This window comes from Chenopodium quinoa, unplaced genomic scaffold (genome assembly GCF_001683475.1).
Source record: "Chenopodium quinoa cultivar QQ74 unplaced genomic scaffold, ASM168347v1, whole genome shotgun sequence".
NCBI classification, from domain to species: domain Eukaryota; kingdom Viridiplantae; phylum Streptophyta; class Magnoliopsida; order Caryophyllales; family Amaranthaceae; genus Chenopodium; species Chenopodium quinoa.
The window spans coordinates 2381855-2402431 of NW_018744151.1; the positions used below are offsets into that span (position 1 = coordinate 2381855).

At 31.8% G+C, this 20577-nt stretch overlaps 1 protein-coding gene across 3 annotated transcripts; it reads right to left on the reverse strand.

Annotated features, from left to right (window-relative positions):
* Positions 1–12932: 12932 nt before the first annotated feature.
* LOC110693564 (glucose-induced degradation protein 8 homolog) lies at positions 12933–19885 on the reverse strand. Of its 3 annotated transcripts, none has more exons than XM_021870693.1 (7): positions 19731–19885; positions 19436–19524; positions 19051–19210; positions 18833–18939; positions 13839–13970; positions 13528–13684; positions 12933–13386 (listed from the first exon to the last, which is right to left on the reverse strand). In XM_021870693.1, the coding sequence occupies exons 2-7, from the start codon at positions 19436–19438 to the stop codon at positions 13265–13267; spliced, it is 681 nt and encodes a 226-aa protein (XP_021726385.1). In that variant the 5' UTR covers positions 19439–19524; positions 19731–19885; the 3' UTR covers positions 12933–13264. The 3 variants fall into 3 exon arrangements, with proteins under 3 accessions (XP_021726385.1, XP_021726384.1, XP_021726386.1); XM_021870692.1 differs by having other exon boundaries at positions 19436–19509; positions 19731–19884; XM_021870694.1 differs by having other exon boundaries at positions 19436–19459; positions 19731–19869.
* Positions 19886–20577: the final 692 nt, after the last annotated feature.

Here is a 20577-nt window from a genome sequence, read left to right on the forward strand (position 1 = left end):
AGTTCAGTTCAATTTAGTTCCTAATTTTCTTCTCTCATAAAATATTCAGTTCATTTCCTGATTTCCTTATCTCAAAAAGTATTCAATAATTCTGTTTAAATCAGCTCAATTCAGTAAATGTGAACAAATATTTATAAATTGTTTGTTCACCTAAATTTCTACTTAGATATGTGCATAATTAATTTTGTGTTCAACTTATTTTTTAAGATTTTTTTTGATTTTTTTTTAATCTTTATCTCCCTTCTCGTTTATGCTATAAAAAATCAAAAAGTTGTCGAATCTATTATTTTCAAATCATAAATAAATAGTTTCTCTTACTTTAACTATTTTTTATTCATATATGATACCAAACATAGATAAATGAATACTTTTTAATTTGATCATTTTATTATATTGATAATTAGAAAAATTATTTCGTGTTTGTAAAATTTATCGACCAAAATAAATGTTTAATATTCCGTATTTACAATCTAATTAAACAATAATTTATACTCCGTATATAATTCTACCGTAACTTGTTTCTAAGGAGTTTTTTTTTCTTCTAATTTTTTGGTGTTAACTCTAGCTAGAAATCCAGAATCTGCAAAAAAGACTATATACATTGTTCATGAATCATGACTTCAAGCATGGACGCATGATCTAGTACGGTATAGGAGGCAGTGTGCAGGCAAATACCACCTAAAAAGAAGAGGAGGATGCATCATGCATGGGAACAAATCCAAATGAGATCTTCTTCTTCCTTATTTTACCTCCTCCATCGCACCATTTCAACATAATTTATACTCCGCATATATATATTTATAGTATTTTATTTAAAATATAAAGAATTTTTCTAGTGAGAAGGCTTCCTTACCTTAAAATAAATACTACCAGTCTACCACCGTTATATATTATTTGCAATGATTAGACATTTTTTTTCCTTTTTTATGTCAAATCGTTGCAAATAATATGAAACGGAGATATTATATGTATATGTATCGGAGTATTTTACGCCTATACTTAGGGTCTGTTCTCATTGACTGAACTCAGCTAAATTGAAATGAAAATTTTATAAGAGAAGGAAATTAGGAGCTGAACTAAATTGAACTGAGCTGAACTGAATTTTAACGTATGAGAATAAACCCTTAGCTGTAGTTGCTCTCTTTAAGTCTTTATTAAACAAACACAAAAAGCCAATTTATGCATAATTTTGTAGCCTAAAAAGACATCAAAACGACAAAAAAGTATTCATATCCAAATCCATATGAGATACTTCTGCAGTTTTATTTAACATTAACAAATAATTTAGATAATATTTTTATTTGATTTAGATATCTCGAATTTCTCACTTGTAGACATAAAGTCAGCCTCTCATGCCTGCTTCACTTTGTTAGGACTGTCAGCTCCTAGATTACCTACGACTATATTATACTACTTCTTACCTTATCTTAAATTAATTAAATTATACAAGTACTTTAATTAAGAAAAAAATCATTTAAAAACAAGTATGTATATATATATACAACTACTTCAATAAAATAATTAAAAAATTTAAATTATACAAGTGGAGTACTTATTTTTAATTAGTAAAATAATATTACTCCTTATATATACTTTTATTTTTTTTATCCTTTATAATGCCCTAATCTCTTTACCTTTAAAAATAGTAGTATTTCGTATTATTTAGTAAAATAATTTTAATTCGGTAAAAATAATACAAGCATTTTATTATAGTTTTTAATAAAGAGAACAAAATTTACTCTTCACAAAAAAAAAAAAAAAAAAAAAAAAAAAAATGACAACAAAAATTATACACAAATGGGCATAACCAATAATTTTAGTTTAGTTCTGTTCAATTTCAATTAATTCAGTTCCTAATTTCATTCTCTCATAAACAATTCATTTCAATTCAGCTCAATTTAGTAAATCAAAACCAAAAACTTGAAAAAAGAGGTTAAGAGAATCCCACCCCACCTCGAGGAGTAGGTCGAGTGCTCCATATCAACACAAGCAAAACCTTGCCATTGGCATTTGCTAGTTGATCTACAAATTACGATTAGTCAATTAGTCATAAATTTTTCGAAGTATTTTACTTTTGCAAAGTCAACAAAATGAACGTGGTTTGTACTTTAATTTCGCCGGCCACTTAATTTGTTTAATTACTAATATGGTTGTTCTCAAAATATGAATACACATGTGACATGTGTTGGCTTCTATCGTACTATAGTCTATAGAGTATAATTTAGCTAAAAATAAGTTTTTTTTTTTTTCATCCGATTTACCCTTTGGGCTAATTCGAATTCAGAGATCAGTTGTGGGTGGTTATGTTTCATTATTGTTGTGGAGCACCGAACACAGGTCCTCCTTACCAAGGGTTTTTGTAGTTTTATAGGCACGGTTAGATATAATGAATTTTTTCTTAGCTAAGGGTATGTTCTAATTTACTGAACTGAACTTAACTGATTTGAACTAAACTGAACTGTTTATGAGAGAAAGAAACTAAGAACTGAACTGAATTGTTTATGAGAGAAGGAAATTATGAACTAAACTGAACTAAAATTAAGTTGAAGAAAACAAGTCCTAAGACCTATTTTTAGTACATGAAAAGTATGTCATTATATATTTGTACTTCACAATTTACGTTGTTTTTGTCCCTAATTTGAACCAAGTATAATCAAAGCTTAATCTAATGAAAAGATTTATATCTAATAATATAAGGCGCTATAGGTTCAACTTGTATGTAATAAGAGGTTTTTTGGGATGAAAATTCCCTTATTACTCTCCCAATTTCTAAGTGCCCGTGACCATGTCCATTAAGCCTAAGCCGAATGACTTGTGTAAGATCAAAACTTGATAGGATCTTCTGATCACTAAATTTGTAGAGAATCATAGAGTACAAATTATTATTTTTCCCACATATTATTACTAAAATATTTATTGACAATTCTTCTTTATTGGAATTGAAAGTTAAGAACTTGAACATGTAGAGATATGAAATACAATAAAATAAATACTTGTGCTTGTACTTCATAATGTAATTAAAGTTGATTGCATAGATCGATGAGAAAAATATTTTGTTTCAAATGATATTTGCAAGAAAATGCTGGAAGCTAGAAAGAGGAGCAATACTACAGCTCAAATTGGGGGCTATTTCACGTGCTTGGTTATTTGATAACCCAAAAAATACTTGGTATGTATCATCTAAAGTAATCTCTACTTGTTAGGCCCTGTTCTTTTCACCTTAAAAAAAATAATATTAAGTAAAAATAATTTCAGTTCAGTAAAATTAATTTCAGTTTACTAAAATTAATTTCATTTCAGTAAAAATAATTTCAGTTCAGTAAAAATAAGTTCAGTTCAGTAAAATTCAGTTTTCTTAAAGATGAATTATAATAGAAAATCAGTAAAAATAATTTAAGTTCAGTAAAATTAAGTTCAGTTAAGTAAAAATAAGTTCAATTCAGTAAAAATAATTTCAGTTCATCAAAATTAAAGTGAATCAAAAAGGTCTTACTTGGTAAGGAATATAGTCAACAAATTAAAGTGAGAATCTACTGAAATAGCATAAGCAATTTCTGTTCTATAAAGCAAGATTGTCTATAGTCTCTATGTTAGGCTTTTAGAGTATCACAAGACACTACATAAAATATACGGAGAACTTGTAAATATAAAAGCCGAATAATAAGAAATACGCAAATACCGGAGTATGTTTGATTCATCTTATGACTATATTTTGTTCTATTTTTTGAGAGAATCTTATGAGTATGACTATATCTTTATAAATTATATTACTCCTTCTGTTTTTTAATATTTTTATCACTTTGATTTATACACTATTTATATAATTTTTTTTATTTATATTTTTTATTATTATAAAATGAATGAATTTTACCGTATTACTTTTTTTTTTAACAGCAATTTTATTACTTGTAAAGTTGTAAGATATTGTTGGATTAGTTACAATGTCCATTTTCATAATTTAATTGTTTTATAATTTTTACTAATAAATAATTAAAGATATCAATGGTCAAAAATATTTTTCGATAAATATGTCGGTTAAATTGATATGAATATTTTAATTATAAGTGTAATACTTTCCATAAATAAAATATATTTGATTGGTCATATTCAATCAAACTGACTAATCTAATTTTGGTTTAATCTGAGTGTAGCTTAGATCATTTTTATTTTTTTATTTATTTATTTTATGTAAACTTAAGGGACTATTCTTTTCAGCATATTTTCAGTTTAGTTCAGCTTCAATAAGTTCAGTTCAGTTCAGTTCAGTTCTTATCTTAATTTTCTTCTCTTATGAAATATTAAGTTCAGTTCAGCTTCAATAAGTTCAGCTCACTTCAGTTCAATTCAATTCAGTTCAGTCAATCAGAATAGACCCTTAGGGCCTGTTATGTTCTGCTTAACTTCAGTTCAGTTCAGTTCAGTTCCAATCAGTTCAGTTCAATTTATAATTTCCTTATCTCATAAACAATTTATTTTAATTAGCTCGATTCAATTCATTTGGTTTTAGTAAATTGGAACATGTACTTGATTAGTAAATGATTAGTGATAATAATAATTATTAAAGTAGTATATATGGCAAACAAATTTATTGAAGTTAGTGCACTTGCTTACAACAGGATTAAAAATTTAAAATAAGTTTCAAAGCATCATGGCTTCTTTTTTACTATTTTATTTAATTTGGATGCACCTTAAAAATTAACTTTAAAAAACCCCCTTATATTCAAGCTTTTTTTGTAAAAATATATATATATATATATATATATATATATATATATATATATATATATATATATATATATATCGAGCTTTTAAAACTAGATGTTGTTCATAAATAGGTTTTTTTTATAGTATTTTGCATATATTATAACAAAGGGCAATTCTAAGAACAATGGAATGTCAAAGACTCAAAGCTATGCACATACAATAGTTGAAAATTGAGGGAAAGTATGAATGTTTTTTATTGGGTTTCCAAAAGGTATAAGGACGAGTGATGAGAATCAATCCTATAATTCATTGAAATAAGGAGGGAATATGTTATCGTACGGACAAATTTTAAAAGCTACAGGTTAGTAGAGAAAAATATTAAACACGTAGTTAGGTATGTTGACAAGTTGAGCTGCACAACCTTAAACTAATTTATTTGTTAAATAAAGTAACTTTCATATATATTAATGTTGTACTTGATGTTGAACTCCTTAACACCAAAATGGTAGAAGAAAGTTTTTCAAACTAGGACGTCCTAGTGCACCTAAAGGAAACTGCTTTGAAGAGTCATGCTTATTTAGCACTCAAAATCAACAATAAAATTATTCATGGGAAAATCTATGTGTTTATAACAGATTATTATTTTTGTTTGGTTTTACACAATATTTAAGGTTATGTCTTTTCTCCTAATGTCTACTGAGACGAAATATTTCTACTGATACACATTACATTATCCTTATTTACACAAAATATTTTACTAATTGACTAATTGAAAATTTAAAAATCGGTAACTAATACATAAAAATTTTCTTCACTTATTAAACTTATCAACTCTTATTCGATATACTTTATATTTAAATACAGAGTCAATAAAAATAAGGAGAATATAATACTACGAGCCTTAAAAGGCGAAACACACCATACCCAACAAACATATACGGAGTAGATGATTTTTTTTTATTTTTTTATTATTGAAAATGACTTTGAGTAACCCAGGTATCACAAGAATTGCATGGCTGTGACAAAATCTAGTACTAGTACCCTCTAGTAAAAACATACGACTATACGAGTATTGGATTCTTTAACAAATGGTTAAAGGGTGTACTCGTACTCCAAAAGAATTGACAGATTGTAGTAAAAGTACAAGAGATAATTTAATTTCTCTAGAATTTTTACCCTAAAGTTGGCTATCATACAACATTTATTTGTTGCACTTAAAGTTTTGAAGGCAACGGTTCTTTGTTAAGTCAGATACATTTTAAGATTATTAACATGGGAAAGGAAATTAAAGCTAGCTTGTATTGTTAGCAAATTTAGCAATCGAATATTTTGACCAATCACACTTTTGGTCTTCCCTTGATTTTATATTGAAACTTCTCCTAAGGCTAGGGATGCTCCTATACATTGCATATATAGCCTAATTTTGTCTTTTTTGGAAATGATTTTACCTTATTAGGAGTGTTTCCATGAGTGCATAATTATGTTTATACCTTAACTATGTTGAATGTAAATTATTTTTACTGATTTAAATTTGTTCTTGTCATTTCATACTCTGATCTAAGTACATGTAGTGTTATTTATTCAACAAAGTTAATTTAATTACATGGATTAAAATTAATTTCTAATAGTATTTTGTAATTTAAATTGAATTTTACTAAATAATTTGTAAAGGTGAAGTGAACATATAGTCTAAGCATTAATTACCTTGAAACATAATTCCCTAAGGAGATTATCAAATATGTTATGTATTTAAAACCTTAATCTAATTATATATATGTATATACAATGTATATAATTATACATGGTAACTATATACGAAGTATATTTTTTCTTCTCTCAAACAAGCCACTCAATCTCAAGTGTTAGGGTCTATTCTCTTACGTTGAAATTCAGTTAAGTTTAGTTCGGTTCAGCTCAGCTTAGTTCAGTTCAGTTCAGCTCCTAATTTCCTTCTCTTATAAAATATTCAATTCAGTTCAGTTCAGCTCAGTTCAGTTCAATTCAATTCGGCTGAGTTCAGTCAATGAAAACAGACCTTTAATTAGATTATATTATGTGCAATCCACTTGATCTCTGGCTTGATCAAATTACAGATTCAAATATGACTAAATGTTGATCATATTTGTACATCTATTTATTAAAAAATAAAAACAAATGAGATATTTTTAGATTCATATTAATTTTTTAATTATGCAAACATGAAAAAAAAATTCCATACAAGATAATTATTCAACAAAATAACCCACTTAAAATAAATGCTGTAAATCAACATCAAAATTAGACAATGCTATAGAAAGTGTCCACCAATTGCAGAGATTAGGGACAAAGATTTAGCCCTATATAGAAGAATGACAGGTCATATGGTAAAAAGACCAACTGACCCCTCCACATTTTGGCAACACTAAAATTACTCATTAATTTTGAAAAGGACTTGGCCATGCAAAAAGATTATTAAAATTTGCATTTTCATTGGAAAAATGTTCATAATAAGGACAATAAGGGAATTTAATGTTAGTGGAATATGTTAAAGCAAAATGGCTTTAAACATGATGACAAAATGGAAAGTGATGAGCATCAAATTTTTAAAAAAGCTCAGTAATATGTAAAGAGTTTAATTTCATTCTCATATATGAACCATATCCTTCTATATTGCACTCTATCGATGACAAAACAGTTAGAGCTCTATAAAGGACACTTTGAATTGATGGATCGTTGGTAAAAACAAATTTTATTTTATTTTATTTGTATTTATTTACGTTAAAGAAAAAGACTGATCGAAATACACTACAATTTCTTAAGATTGGAACCTCAGATTACAAAATTTGAGGTGGAAATTCTACCTAATGAGTTAAATTTTGTTTGGTACAAAGTATTAATTTTATTAGTATTGTGCATCAAATTACTATGGAGAAGTAAAATTGTATAAAGTGTGGAAATTTTTATACTACTTAAGGGCCTGTTCTAATAGACTGAAATTAGCTGAACTGAACTGAATATTTTATAAGATAAGGAAATTAGGAGCTGAACTGAACTGAATTGAGTTGAATTGAACTGAAAATAAACGTATTGTGTCATTTCATTTTCCTTTGTTTTGTTTTCAAAATCAATTGGGAAAATTATAGAAAAGTGAGTATTACACAATTACCTCTATTAGTTTTAATAATTTTGTTTTTCATTAAATTAACCAATTGTTAGAAAAATAGGTAAAATAATTTACTTTTCAATAGATTTGCTCATTAAACAATGAAACGCCATGAAAACTAATAATTAACCAAGACATTTAAAGATATAACAGTTTTAATAAAAGAAATTACTCCGTATTTGATTCCGTATACAAATTATACAATTTTATTTTTGGTCCATGCCCATCTATCAGAGTGTTAATAATTGTCTTAATTGATAGATGAGTTGTAACTTGTAAGATAGATCTAGCAACCTAGCCCTTTGTTGGACCACTTCTTATAGTCTTGATTATGCATATAGAGTTATAGACATATAGTCATCTATCAAAATTCGAAAACCATTAATCCGTATATTAGTAGAAAAGTTGCTAATTTTGCTTAGATTATAATAATGCTATACATAGCCCTTAGGGCTATATATAAGCATTGAATTTACTCTTGGAAAATGTATAAAGTTAAGAATGCATGACAAAAACACGCGCAAATCGGTGTAATTAGTGTGTTTTTGTCATGATTTTCTAAATTTAAACAATTTTCAAGAGTAAATTAAATGCTTATATGTAGCCCTTAGAACTATGTATAGCATTTTCCTTATTATTTTTGTCTCATTGTTTTCGATAAATTAGCTCAATTTAAGCATACATTCCTCAAAGACTAATGAAACACCCTTTATCTTGATATAAGCTCTCCTTTTTATACTGACTTACATGCACAACATTATTACACATTAAACATATCACTTGTACTAATTCTGTGTACAAGATAAAGAAGGTGCAAGTATAACCTATTACCTCATTATCATAGTTTGAAAGTAAGGGAGTATATGATTGATACTAGTATTATAACTGAAGACGTCAAGATGATACCAATAGCATCGAAACAGGTGATTTATGATGATTCAAAGCTCAGCATGATTTGATCTACCACTAGTTCATTAAAATGCACCGTTTAACTACTTAACACTTCTTAATATATCACACGGATAAAGTAAAAAAAAAAAAAAAAAAAAAACTTTAATTTTAAACTCAAAGCTAACCAAAGCCAACAATTATGTTTTTCTTAGTTTGCCTTAGTTCAATTATGTTGTCCTTGTGTATTTTGTTGTTTTGGTTGTTGTTCAGTAATAATTCTCTTTCTTTGTGTGGTCATGAGTTAAGAGTTTCATAGGGTTGTTCTGATTATGGAGGTTATTGAAGTGTGGTCGTTGTTCTTGGAGCCTTGTTGGTCGGTTTTAGGGGTTGTAAGGTTAGGCAATCTCTTACTAGTTGGGTTGGTGGTTCGTGTGGTTGCTTTTTCGGGGTGTGTCTTTGTTCCCATGGTAGTTAAAGTTTTTCGGTTGAAGGGGAGTTCTCAATCAGGTGTTGGGGTTTCCTTCTCCGGGAGTGTGGTGGTTTTCCTTGTTTTGTTTTCCAGGGGGTCAAGTTTCGTATGCAGTTGGAAGAGTTCCCTTGCGTTTGGAGATTGTAGGGGGAGAGGGGTCTTGAGAAAAGCGGTTTGTTTGTAGTCCGTGTTGTTTGGTTGTGGGATAATATGGGCGTTCATACAATTGCTACCATCCCCTTGTTGTTTGTCCTGGTGATGACAAAGACAGTCATCGTTGTAAATCAAAATCTTGAAGGAGGCTCCCCATCTTTAGTGTTTGGGGTAAACAAAGTCCTCCATTTTCTTGCACTCTCTGTTGGTAGGGTTGCAAGAAGTAAACCTACATTAGAATGCACAGTTTTTCATGATAGAGTCAATCAAGTATATAACTCTAATGGGTTTGCTCCAAGCCTTCGAGGATGTGGCTTTGCTTTTCGATCCCTAGTAGTGGAATGGTGTCAAGGGTCTTTTTTTCAACAATAGGGTGCACTTATTTTCTGATGCCAGTGCCACTTCCGGTTTTCTGCATTGAGGTTATATTGTGTTTTCTATCCATCTCAAATTTTATGGTTAATTCGACATCTCACGATCCACATTGAGGATGTGGTACGATTATCTTGGTTGGCTAGGCTCTGTAGTGTTTGGGATGCAGCGAGTCTTTTCTGGTACTCTGGTTCTCTTTGTATTTCCTCCATTAGTCATTGGCAGGCACTCTATGATGATAGGTTTAGGTGTGTTGTCTTAGCATCTTTACACAAGGTTGTTTGTGTTAGGTTGGTTTTTGCTTCTTTTAGCTCTCTTAGGTTGTAATATCGCTTTTATTTATTTGCTAGCTCTTTTGTCCAAAAAAAAAAAAAAAAAAAACAAAACAAAAAAAAAAAAAAACAATGAGATTTACTATGTGAAATTCAACTAAAGCTTTTAATTGAGTAATCTAAATCACAAATTAGATCTTACATGCGCCTAAAACTTGTACTCGTAATTTAAGAGACTTAGTTTTTGTCCTCGTGTTACACCATGTTGAAAGTTATACGACATAAAAGAAGGCAAGGTGCTCTCTCTGCCTACTGTATCACCCACCTTCTTCTCCATCTTCTCTCTCTTAAGTCTCTACTCTCTCTCTCAAAACATGGAATTTTAGCGTCCCAATACACAGTTACTACTTAGGTTAATCCCTCTAAAGTAACAGAATTTTCCAAACCTTTCTTTGGATTTTCCGGGAAAAAAAAAAAAAAAAACACCCTTTTCCATAATTTATTTCCTTCTTATTTATAACTCTCCTTCTAAAACTCCGTCCTTCATTTTCCTCATAAATATTAAGAAAAAAAAAAAAAAAACTTCCTTTCTCTCTCTAAAGAACACAAATTCCCTGGTTTCAAAAAAAAAAAAAAACAAAAAAAAAAAGAACACAAATTCCCTTCATTTTTTCTTGCTTAATTCAAAGTGGGTAATCCCCAAAATCGAATCTTTCTTACAACCAACCCATCAAAACCTCAAATTTGTCCGAAATTATTGATGGGTTTTGCTATAAATTTTCTGTAAGATCAAACTCCCTTCAATATTTTCTTACTTAAATTGAAGTGGGTACCCCTAAAAATTGAATCTTTCTAACATATAACCCATCAAATCATCAAGTTTAATCGAAATTAATGATGGGTTTTGCCAGAAGTTTTGGGTGGATTAACAGAAATAGTTGTAAAAAACAATGCAGAAGCTTATTCTGGAGAGTAAGAGCAGCAGTTAAGAAGAGTGTTAAGAGTAACAATCAAAAGAATAAGAAAAAACAGGTCACATTTCATTATGATCCTTCAAGTTATGCTCTTAATTTCGATGATGGCGGCAATAATGACAACAGCAACAACTCTATTGATGGAGTATTCAGGAGCAGAGGAGGAGCAGAGAGTAATGTTGGAGAAGAAAATGGAATTGGATATTATTACAAGTTTCAATTTTTCTTCTTTTTAGCTGCTAATTCTACTTTAGTTTATGTTTTCTTAATCAGACTTTGATAAATCAAGGTTTGTTGAATGTAGTAGTAGTCTAGTACTTAGTGAATTGACTCATGTTTTCCCTGAAGTTTGCAAAAATTTTGCATATAAGTTAGTACAAATTGGCTTTTATGCTTATATTAATCCAATTGGGGTTTCTGTCTTTGGGTTATTGGTATATTTTTCTGGGTTTTCTACACTTATTTTTAGAGTATATTTACTGTATTTTCTTATTTCCTAGATGACCCACCAGAATAAATTGACAAATAAGAAGACTCAGAAAATGTCATCTTATTCTATCCACAAAAACAAAGTGTCATTGTACTAGTTGGCGAGGGACTAATAACTAGGGGTGAGCAAAACCGGGTATCGGGTCGGGTTTGGTTCTATAATTCGGATCAAATGTTAGAAATATCGGATAATTAAATTGGATTTCGGATCAGATAATCGGATTTGCTTGTCCTTATTGTCCTGGTAAAAGGGGTTGGATGTGGATTTATCATTCCTTAGTGGTGTGTTGCTGTTTTCATTTCAGACTTGAGAGTGGAATTTCTAATAATTTGCAGAAAATTGTCTACAACAGTAAATTTTGTTTTACTGTTGAATTTTTACCTCATTTGGGTAAAAGTGTTGATGAAGTGACCGACTGGTAGTCTACAACAAACACAGGTGAGTAGCTGTGAAGAAGCAGAGAAATCAGTTGGGTAGTGGGGCCCACTATATATTCTCTTATTGAGAATTCAGTGGTTTGTTTTGTGGTGGTTTTAAGTTACTTTCAACCTTGTGCTAAAAAACATTAATTGGGTTTTTTTTTTGCCAATTTTTTACCGCATAAAACTCGGGTAATATTTGGACAAGTAGTACTAGAACAGCAACAGTCTCTAGTTTCTACTGTAGTAAGTATGTCTTATGATCTCATCCATCACCAAATCTACAAAGAATCCATGTTTTCTTGCTCGAATGACAGGTTTCATCATTATTTTATGGGAACCTGGAAGTTTATCATTGATGAATAAATCATTCATCATCAACAGTGAACATTAATTCTTGGTAAAAGATACTCTGTCTCTAATATGAGTACCTTTAATACGGAGTAATTCTTAATTTTTTTTTAGGGAATTCTTAATTTTTATTTGAACATGATTATCTCAAAAAAATACAAAAAGATTAAACTAAGGGTATGTTCTCTTCAATTTAATTTTAGTGCAGCTCAGCTTAGTAAATGAGAACATACCCTAAGAGACGGAAGGATTTATGTCAAAACATGGAGAATAGGTTCCTTCTCCGGTCTAGTAATCTACTTCAAGGGTACAACCATACAAGTATACACCGTACTTTGTAACTACAATTCTTGCACAACTGAAGGAGTGTTCCATGCCCTTGTGGCTCAGATCGTGCCATTGGGTGACTCTTTGCTTGCCTCAAGCCAACTCATTGTCATCTAGGGCATGATATTCAATGCATTACTTGACACTGGATTGAACTGCGAGAGGTTTTTAATCTTTCTTTGTCACATACAAAAACTCAGCTTTATTGAACAACTCAAGTTGGCAATCCAATTTGTAACTCATGATAAACTCAAAACGTCGTCAAAGTGTGAAAGCATGGGATGTATGTCGTAACAGTAATTTCCAGAAGTATCGGATGAATGTCATCAACCATAAAGGTGATTTTTCTATGGACATGGATAAGCTCCTACTTAGAAATGATAGTCGATTTAGGGAGTTATTAGAAACAAAATACATTATAAGTCCCCAAAGAAAGCCAGTAAATTTCCCCAGAACAGCAACAAAATACTTTAAAAGCACTGACATAAATGAATTATCATCTGTGCAAATGGGCAATGGCTCAAAAGTCACTGAAAAGCTTTAAAGAGAGATGGAAAAAATGGTCCTAACTATTAACAATATATCCAAGAGGAAAGACTAACAACTAAGACTTTTCAGATTACAAGCTTGAATCCGAGGTACGATAGCTTGACTTTGAGATACAAGCTAGAGGAGGATAGAGCATCAACTTGCACACCTGTTAAATGGCAGGGTCTTCTAGCTTGGCAGATGACAAATCGTTTATTCGAGGATAAGAAGCTTTTTCATCGAGTTGATTTTGAGCCCATATAAGCATTTTCAATAAGCTTGGTAGCTTGGGATCTGGAAGTGAAGACCATTGTTTGTAACAGGTATATCAAACAAACACAATGAATCAGAAATTGAAAAGAAATAACATAATGGCAGTAAAGTATCGAATTTGTAAAAACAGAGAGAGAGATAGATGAGCAAACTTGAGCATACCTTTTTCGTGACTCTGACTTGTGAGAATGGCAGCATTTACCTCACTGGCTGTCTTCAAACGTTGTGATATGTCCAGAAGCTCCCCAACTGGGCAATTAGAGACATCTTCAAAGGCGAGGAGTGCAACAGTTCTCTCCAACTCTTCCAGGAAGCTTTGCTGTGATACATATCATAATTTAATTAAAACCATTAATAATGACAACACTATATATAAGGAAAAAAAGATGTAGTTCTGACATCTATAATGTATAAAAAAGACTATTTGAAATATGCACAGATGACAATTTTGCCTTAAGGAGACAAAGTAGTACATTTTCTTCCCCCCTTGGAGCAAGCTCTTCCTGAGCGAATTCCAAAGCCTCTTCTATCTTCCCATTCCTGATCAGTTCTATCAATCTTTGTTGTTGAAGGTGGAAAAACAGTTGTGGGTTTGTATCAAGTATCTGCACAAGATATTATCAAGCAGAGCAGTCAGATCAACATACAGAATAAGGAAATGACTGAAAGTAAAGCTTGTGAGTTATGATCATATACAAATTTCAACAATTAGTCATTTCTAACTATCACCAAACAAACAATATGGATTACTTGGAATTGGGTGTGTACAAGTCTACTGCCAAACACCAACTCCGGGCTTTCTTTATGTTTGTCAGTGATCAACATCTCAGTGAGGCTCCTCTGAAAGCAGAGCTCTTTGGGAAATATAACATATAGCCAAACAATCTACTGCAGCAGAGGTACTCATGAAGACAACTTGGCTAGTATGGAGTACTTTATACATGCTGAGTAATATATGGCAAAAACTATGTGATGTCCACTAGTTCAATATAAGCAGGCAGCGACATGCTATCTAAAACAGAAAAGTCATGGCCCAGTGGCCCTAACCAAACACATAGAGTAAACACCTAAATCATGTCCTCCATCTACCTCTACTTTCAATGAAACAAGTAAAATCTTTAGGAAGTGAAGCAGCTATGAAGAAACAGAATAGTAATGATAAGCTGCTCATTCCTAGAAATGTCCTGCTACTGGTATAATGGTAGTGACTTGTTAGTTACGTAGTTGAATAAACTAAGTGCTTTTGTAATGCTTACTGCTATCGAGCACTTACAGGTAAGATTCATAGAGCAAAAGCAGTTGACTACTGATGATAAAGCTAGACTGAGATACTTGGAAGTTGGGGACAGACCTGATTTAAACTTGAAACTCAAACAAAGCTACCAACTTGGTTAAATTTTGACTCAAATCAAGCTTGACTCAAGCTCACACTCCTCCACAAGATGATTCAAGCGACCCTACCATCTACCTAATAAGATCACCGATGCAGGCTAAAAAGATTGTAAATCTGGACATTTTTCATTAACTGTACATCTGGGAACTCATAAACTGATACTTGAAGGGATTAGTCATTAGTAAAAGATTATTAGATCATTTCTAGCAAAGCAGAATATTAAGAAATACGTGACTGTGTCAATCCAATGTGCCAGCCAGAACATGTGAGAGACTCCGCCTAAATTCTGTTATTTCTTCCATCTAAAAGACCAGATGGCCCCAGGCTCACAGTTGAAAAGGAGAATGAGTTCTACTTTTTTTTCCTCTTTGATAAGCAGTAGTAATAGCTCAAATTTAATTCTAGAAAGAAAACAGCAATAGACTGGAAAAGTGGAAAGTAATTGTATATCCTTTTCATTTCTTCTCTTTGACCTTAAGAGGCAGTAGTATTTGAGAGGTAAAAAGCAACATCTCCACAATTCAGCCTTTAATTATCATATTTATCAACAACTCCATATATTAGAAAGGCACTTCGCATAATGTTGCACCAAATTATACATATTGAAAAACCTAACAAGATATTCAAACTGAAGCTGAGGGTTCCCAAAAAAAAAAAAAAAAAGGCTCGTTTGGTATGCAAGGGGGAAAAAACTTAATAATAACATCTTGCTTTAAAACGCTTACTAAGATTAGTCTTTTCTAAAACATTTAGATTCAGGCAATCCACCCAAGTGAAAGAGTCTGAAATAAGTATATAACCGATTCTATTGATGATAGACATAGTGTGGCAATCTCATTAATATATTTTTAAGATAAAGAATTTATGGGTCAAAACTTCAAGAAGGTAATGCGACATTTGAAATTGTGAGTAGAGATGGAGATGGGAAAGTGATCATGCACTCATGCCCAGCTCCAAAGAATCAGGAAAAGATTGCATTCTTGTGGCTAAATAGCTAGGATTTTCATAAATAAAATGTGTAATTGAAGAGGATTACATCAGTGTCATCAAAGAAAAGAAGGTGAAATGCTTAGTACATTTTTTGACACAAAAAACAACCTAATGGAAATGAATCGCTACACATTTGGCTATCCCCAATCACTTCAGCGAGGCCCAAAAAGTAGTTGATTTATGGCTTATTATGGGCATCAAATGTTCCTCCCTCACTGTTTGGTTTGATACGACAGATGTAATTCTTGTTTCCATCACTTGTTAGGGTTTTTTCAATTAAGGCTTACATTCAGGTCTAACCTAGTTTTCTCTCCTTAAAAAAATATAATCATGATGTTGATGACAGCGACAGAGAAAATGAAAGCAGCAATGAACAATAATACATTTACATACAACGGAGAGGAAGGTAAGGTCTGCCATATGAGAGAGAAGACAAACTACAAGCACATAAAAGTTGGTTTGGTCTTGGACCAACGAGAAGCCATTGGGCTTAAAGTCTAACTAAGTGAGCATGCCTAGTGAAATATGTTACTTGACTATTCCTTCAACCTCACGTTTAAAAGCATGGGATGTATATGCCTCAACTGAATTTTCAGAAGTATGGGAATTTCATCAACCAAAAAGGTGATTTTTCTACAGACATCAATAAGCTCCTATGTAGAAATAATAATGGCCACCTTTATCACTAAAAATCACTAATAGCATTTAGCAACTTTGTATATTACTAATAGTTTAGTTAGGAAGTTATTAGAAACAAAATACATTATAAGTCTCCAAAGAAAGCCAGTAAATTTCCACAGAACAGCACCAAAAAAAATTAAAAGCACTTACATTAATGAATTATCATCTGTGCAATGGCTCAAAAGTCACTGAAAAGCTTTAAAGAGGGATTGGAAAAAATGGTCCTAACTATTAACACTATATCCAAGAGATAAGCGATAAGATTGACTCTGAGATACAAGCTAGAGGAGGATAGAACATCAACTACCACACCTAGTAAACGGCAGGATCTTCTAGTTTGGCAGATGACAAATCGTTTATTTTAGGTTAAACAGAATTTTCATCAAGTTGATTTTGAGCCCATTTCTGACACAGTTTCGTGTTCAATTACCGACTCGGATATATTACGATAAAGTTTCATGATTTACTCTCTTTCCTACCATTTCTTACACAAACCTCACATGCTTTCATCCCTCTCCTACCCTCCCTGGTTTTTGTTGGTATGTTAACCAACAAAAAAAGTAAAAATGCATACAAACTAGAACTATGTTGTGCCTAATTTCCAAAATTTGGAATTAGAGCTCTAATCCCAACCATTTTCCTGATAATATTTTAACAGTAAAAAAGTTTCTCAAACAATAAAGACAAAATTATTACATATCATATAAGGGTTGCAGACCTGACTAATCCAAATTTTTAGATGCTGGAAGTATGATTGTAAGAATCATTTCATAGCAGATATGGGGAAACATCCAAGTTCAGGTATGATAAAAATAAACCCAATATAAATCTAATTTTTGAATCAACAACTTCACACTCTTCATCCATCACCCACGTACATCCCAATGGTCCTACCAATAGCATCTACAGAATAATGTCTGGTGAATGGAATGCACACCACTTGGTCCTAACTAATAACAGCATATAAGTAATACTTCCTAGGGACAAAAAGGATACATCCAAATCTCCACTATCATTTCCCTCAAGGACATAGCACTGTGCCGAGACTCATGCTGTATATTCTGGTCTATTGTTCACTCATAGAAAAACTTGTCCTTGTCTTGATGATCGCACTTTTTATTAACAAGAACTAACATTGAGCAGCCAAACTATTGACGAGCTTTAAGTAAAATAAGTGCTAAATGATAAGGTACATGATTGCTAGGTTGCCTAAGTATTAAGCACACAGAATTCTTTACTCGATATTCCAGGGTCAATCTGAAGTCATTGGAGATGAAAAAAGGCTATTTCTATTGGTTATTTCTCCAGTTTCATGCTACATACTTGGTCACAATCGCCTCAAGGGTATGGGCAAGAACTCAAACGCTTTAATAATTGCAATTTAAAAGCTGCATGAAAAACGAAATGAAAGAAGGGAAATTTTGAACAATTAAACCAAAGACACATCGCCAGTGCCTCAACTTATCCATTAATACAAGGCAAGTGTTCAAAGGAATTCTTTTCCATTGCAAGCCTAAGTGAAAATATCTAAGACCATGCTTGCCATAATGCCCTAGAACCCTTAAGAGAGTGCAAGAAGTGGTAGAAACATGTTCAAATGGCCTATGGAAGTCAGTGGGACCAGCTTATATAACAGGATGATAGAAGGGCTTGTTACAATAAGTAAAGACTACAAGTTAGTCTTCAATAAACTAATTATATTTGCAACAACAATGTGCTTTTACGAATACACTGATAACTGACAAGACAGTACAAGACCAAGTAGGTGTACCATTTACATTATACAAACATAGTGGCACCTATGTGCAAGAAGTTCAATTTGAACTTGGTGACACTGACACACAATATAGAATAGGTGAAAAAATCAAACAAAGTTGATAGAGAGCAGAGAGACCAATGAAAGGCTAGTTGATGACTTGGTGCAGCCATGCAGGTGCAAAATAGCAACAATATGTACCAGCGTGTGAGCTCATTACCCGTAGCTGACCAAGTTCTATTTTAGATTGATACACACCGTATGGGCAACAGGCCGTTGGTAGCTAACAGCTATCACACCACTCTCATAATCACTTACTTTAGACTATCAATATTTAAGCTATATGAAACCACTAAGCACAAATTTTTAACTTAACCACATTCAGTCTCAAGGATCTCATCAAGCACGCCATCCCAAAGCAATAACCTTGTGTAAGTCAAGAAGATGAAGGTACAGATGAACGAACTGATCTTGATAACAATATATTAAAAGGACATGGGGGAAGCATCACCACCAACTATCACGCAATTTGACACACTGAATTGAAAAGACAGGGTTTAAACAAAAGATATCCTTCTATTGATGAACAAAGAAATAAAAAAGAAATCTCAAATAATGAGCTATAACAGCTATTTAGGTGCACTAACCTCTGGATTCAAATCATTAACTTTCTCAATTGCGTCCTCTACATTTCCACACTGTACAGCCTTCTTAACCGCCATTCGATCTGTGATCGTTGCAAGATCAATATCCGCTACGCATCATTAAGGAAATGCAAACTGAAAAAATGTCATGATACAAAAAGGAAAAAATAACAGAACCGATACAACATCGTAATGTATAAATTACAACAAAGAAAGGATACGCTCGGTTCCAGACTCCGAACGAAACTTCTCCGCAGCATCAACATAACCCTCAGTAACAAGAAAATTCATCACCAATTTGTTCATATCCTCCTTTCTAATCTTTACATCATTAAGCTTTCTCTCCCATTCTTCCTTAGTTATCACTTTTTTCGATGTCGCCTACACACAACATAATCTTATCAATCAAAATCAATCGACTCGATGAACCAAAAACAACAACATAACCTTATATATCAAAATCAATCGACTCAGTAAACCGAAAACAACAACAAAATCTTATCAATCAAAATCAATCGACACGATAAATCGAAAACAACAACAAAATCTTATCATAATACAATTCAGACTGCATAATACTGGAAAAAGAGAAGAGTAGATGATTACCATGGATTCCTGGATGTATGCAAGCTGACGAACAACCCAAAATATTGACCAGTTTAAAAAATCTTCAAATTCATCTGAAAATCAAAGAACTAATCCTACTAATTACCCTATATCATATCAAGAAAAACACTAGTATCATTGATATTGACTCAATTGTGAGAATTAAACAAGAAAAATTAGGATGAACAATGATTTTTCAGATTTTCTAGTGTAATTAGCAGATGCATTGCGAAAAATTAATTGAGTAAAACTAAACCCTAGTTCAAAGTTGGAAGATGCAAGAAGAAAGAATTACCTAAAGTGAGTGATTTAGTATTTGATTTTCGGGAGATTCGGCGATTTTCTGAACGATTTCGTCGGCAAAGTTTGATAACCGGAATCGTTGATAGCCTTTTCCTCTAATCTTCTATAGTCCGTATTGGATAGGAGTAATAACACTTTCGTCTCATATTATTTGCAACAATTTGAATAAAAGTTAGGGTTTTTCTAAGCTACGGAATATGCCAAGGTAGCCGAATTTTTAAGGTGTACCCATACTTTTTCAAATTTATTTATGCCCCTCGACTCATTACCTTTAATGAATGGTACTCTCATTGGGACTTTCACGTCACAACATTCAAAATAACTAATAAGGCGGAAGTATGTTATTCAAAACAACTAATCCTACTTGTTTCAAGAAAAATAAATAAATAAATAATCATACTACATTATAATAAAGAAAATGATATGAGAAAGAAAAAGCATGAGTACACCTTAAAATCTCGACTACTTTAGGGGTATAGCTTATAAACCCCTAAAAGTTTTGCTTGGTAAAGAGCTTTTTAGAAACTTTTTAACTTATATATGGAACACTATTGGAGGTTTGACCAATTGACCATTTTAAAAGACTAAGGGTCTGTTCTCATTGACTGAACTGAATTGAAATGAACTGAACTGAACTTATTAGAGCTGAACTGAACTGAAAATAATCATATGAGAACATACCATAATTTGGGTGTTTGGTTCCTCAAGAGAGTCTTCAAGCTTATGCTAGCTAGGGGTGTCCATTCGGTTTTCGGTTTGGATTTAGGCCAAATCCAATCCGATCCGAATTATAATTCGGTTTTCATTTTTTCAATCCGATCCGATCCGAATTACTCTTC

Bases quoted from the DNA above. Each gene is read 5' to 3' on its own strand.
- LOC110693564 (XM_021870693.1), bottom strand. The intron at 18,940-19,050 runs GTATCCTTTCTT...AATGATGCGTAG, and splicing joins TTCGGAGTCTGGAACCGAGC to CGGATATTGATCTTGCAACG. The intron at 13,387-13,527 runs GTATGCTCAAGT...CTTCACTTCCAG, and splicing joins AAGTCAGAGTCACGAAAAAG to ATCCCAAGCTACCAAGCTTA.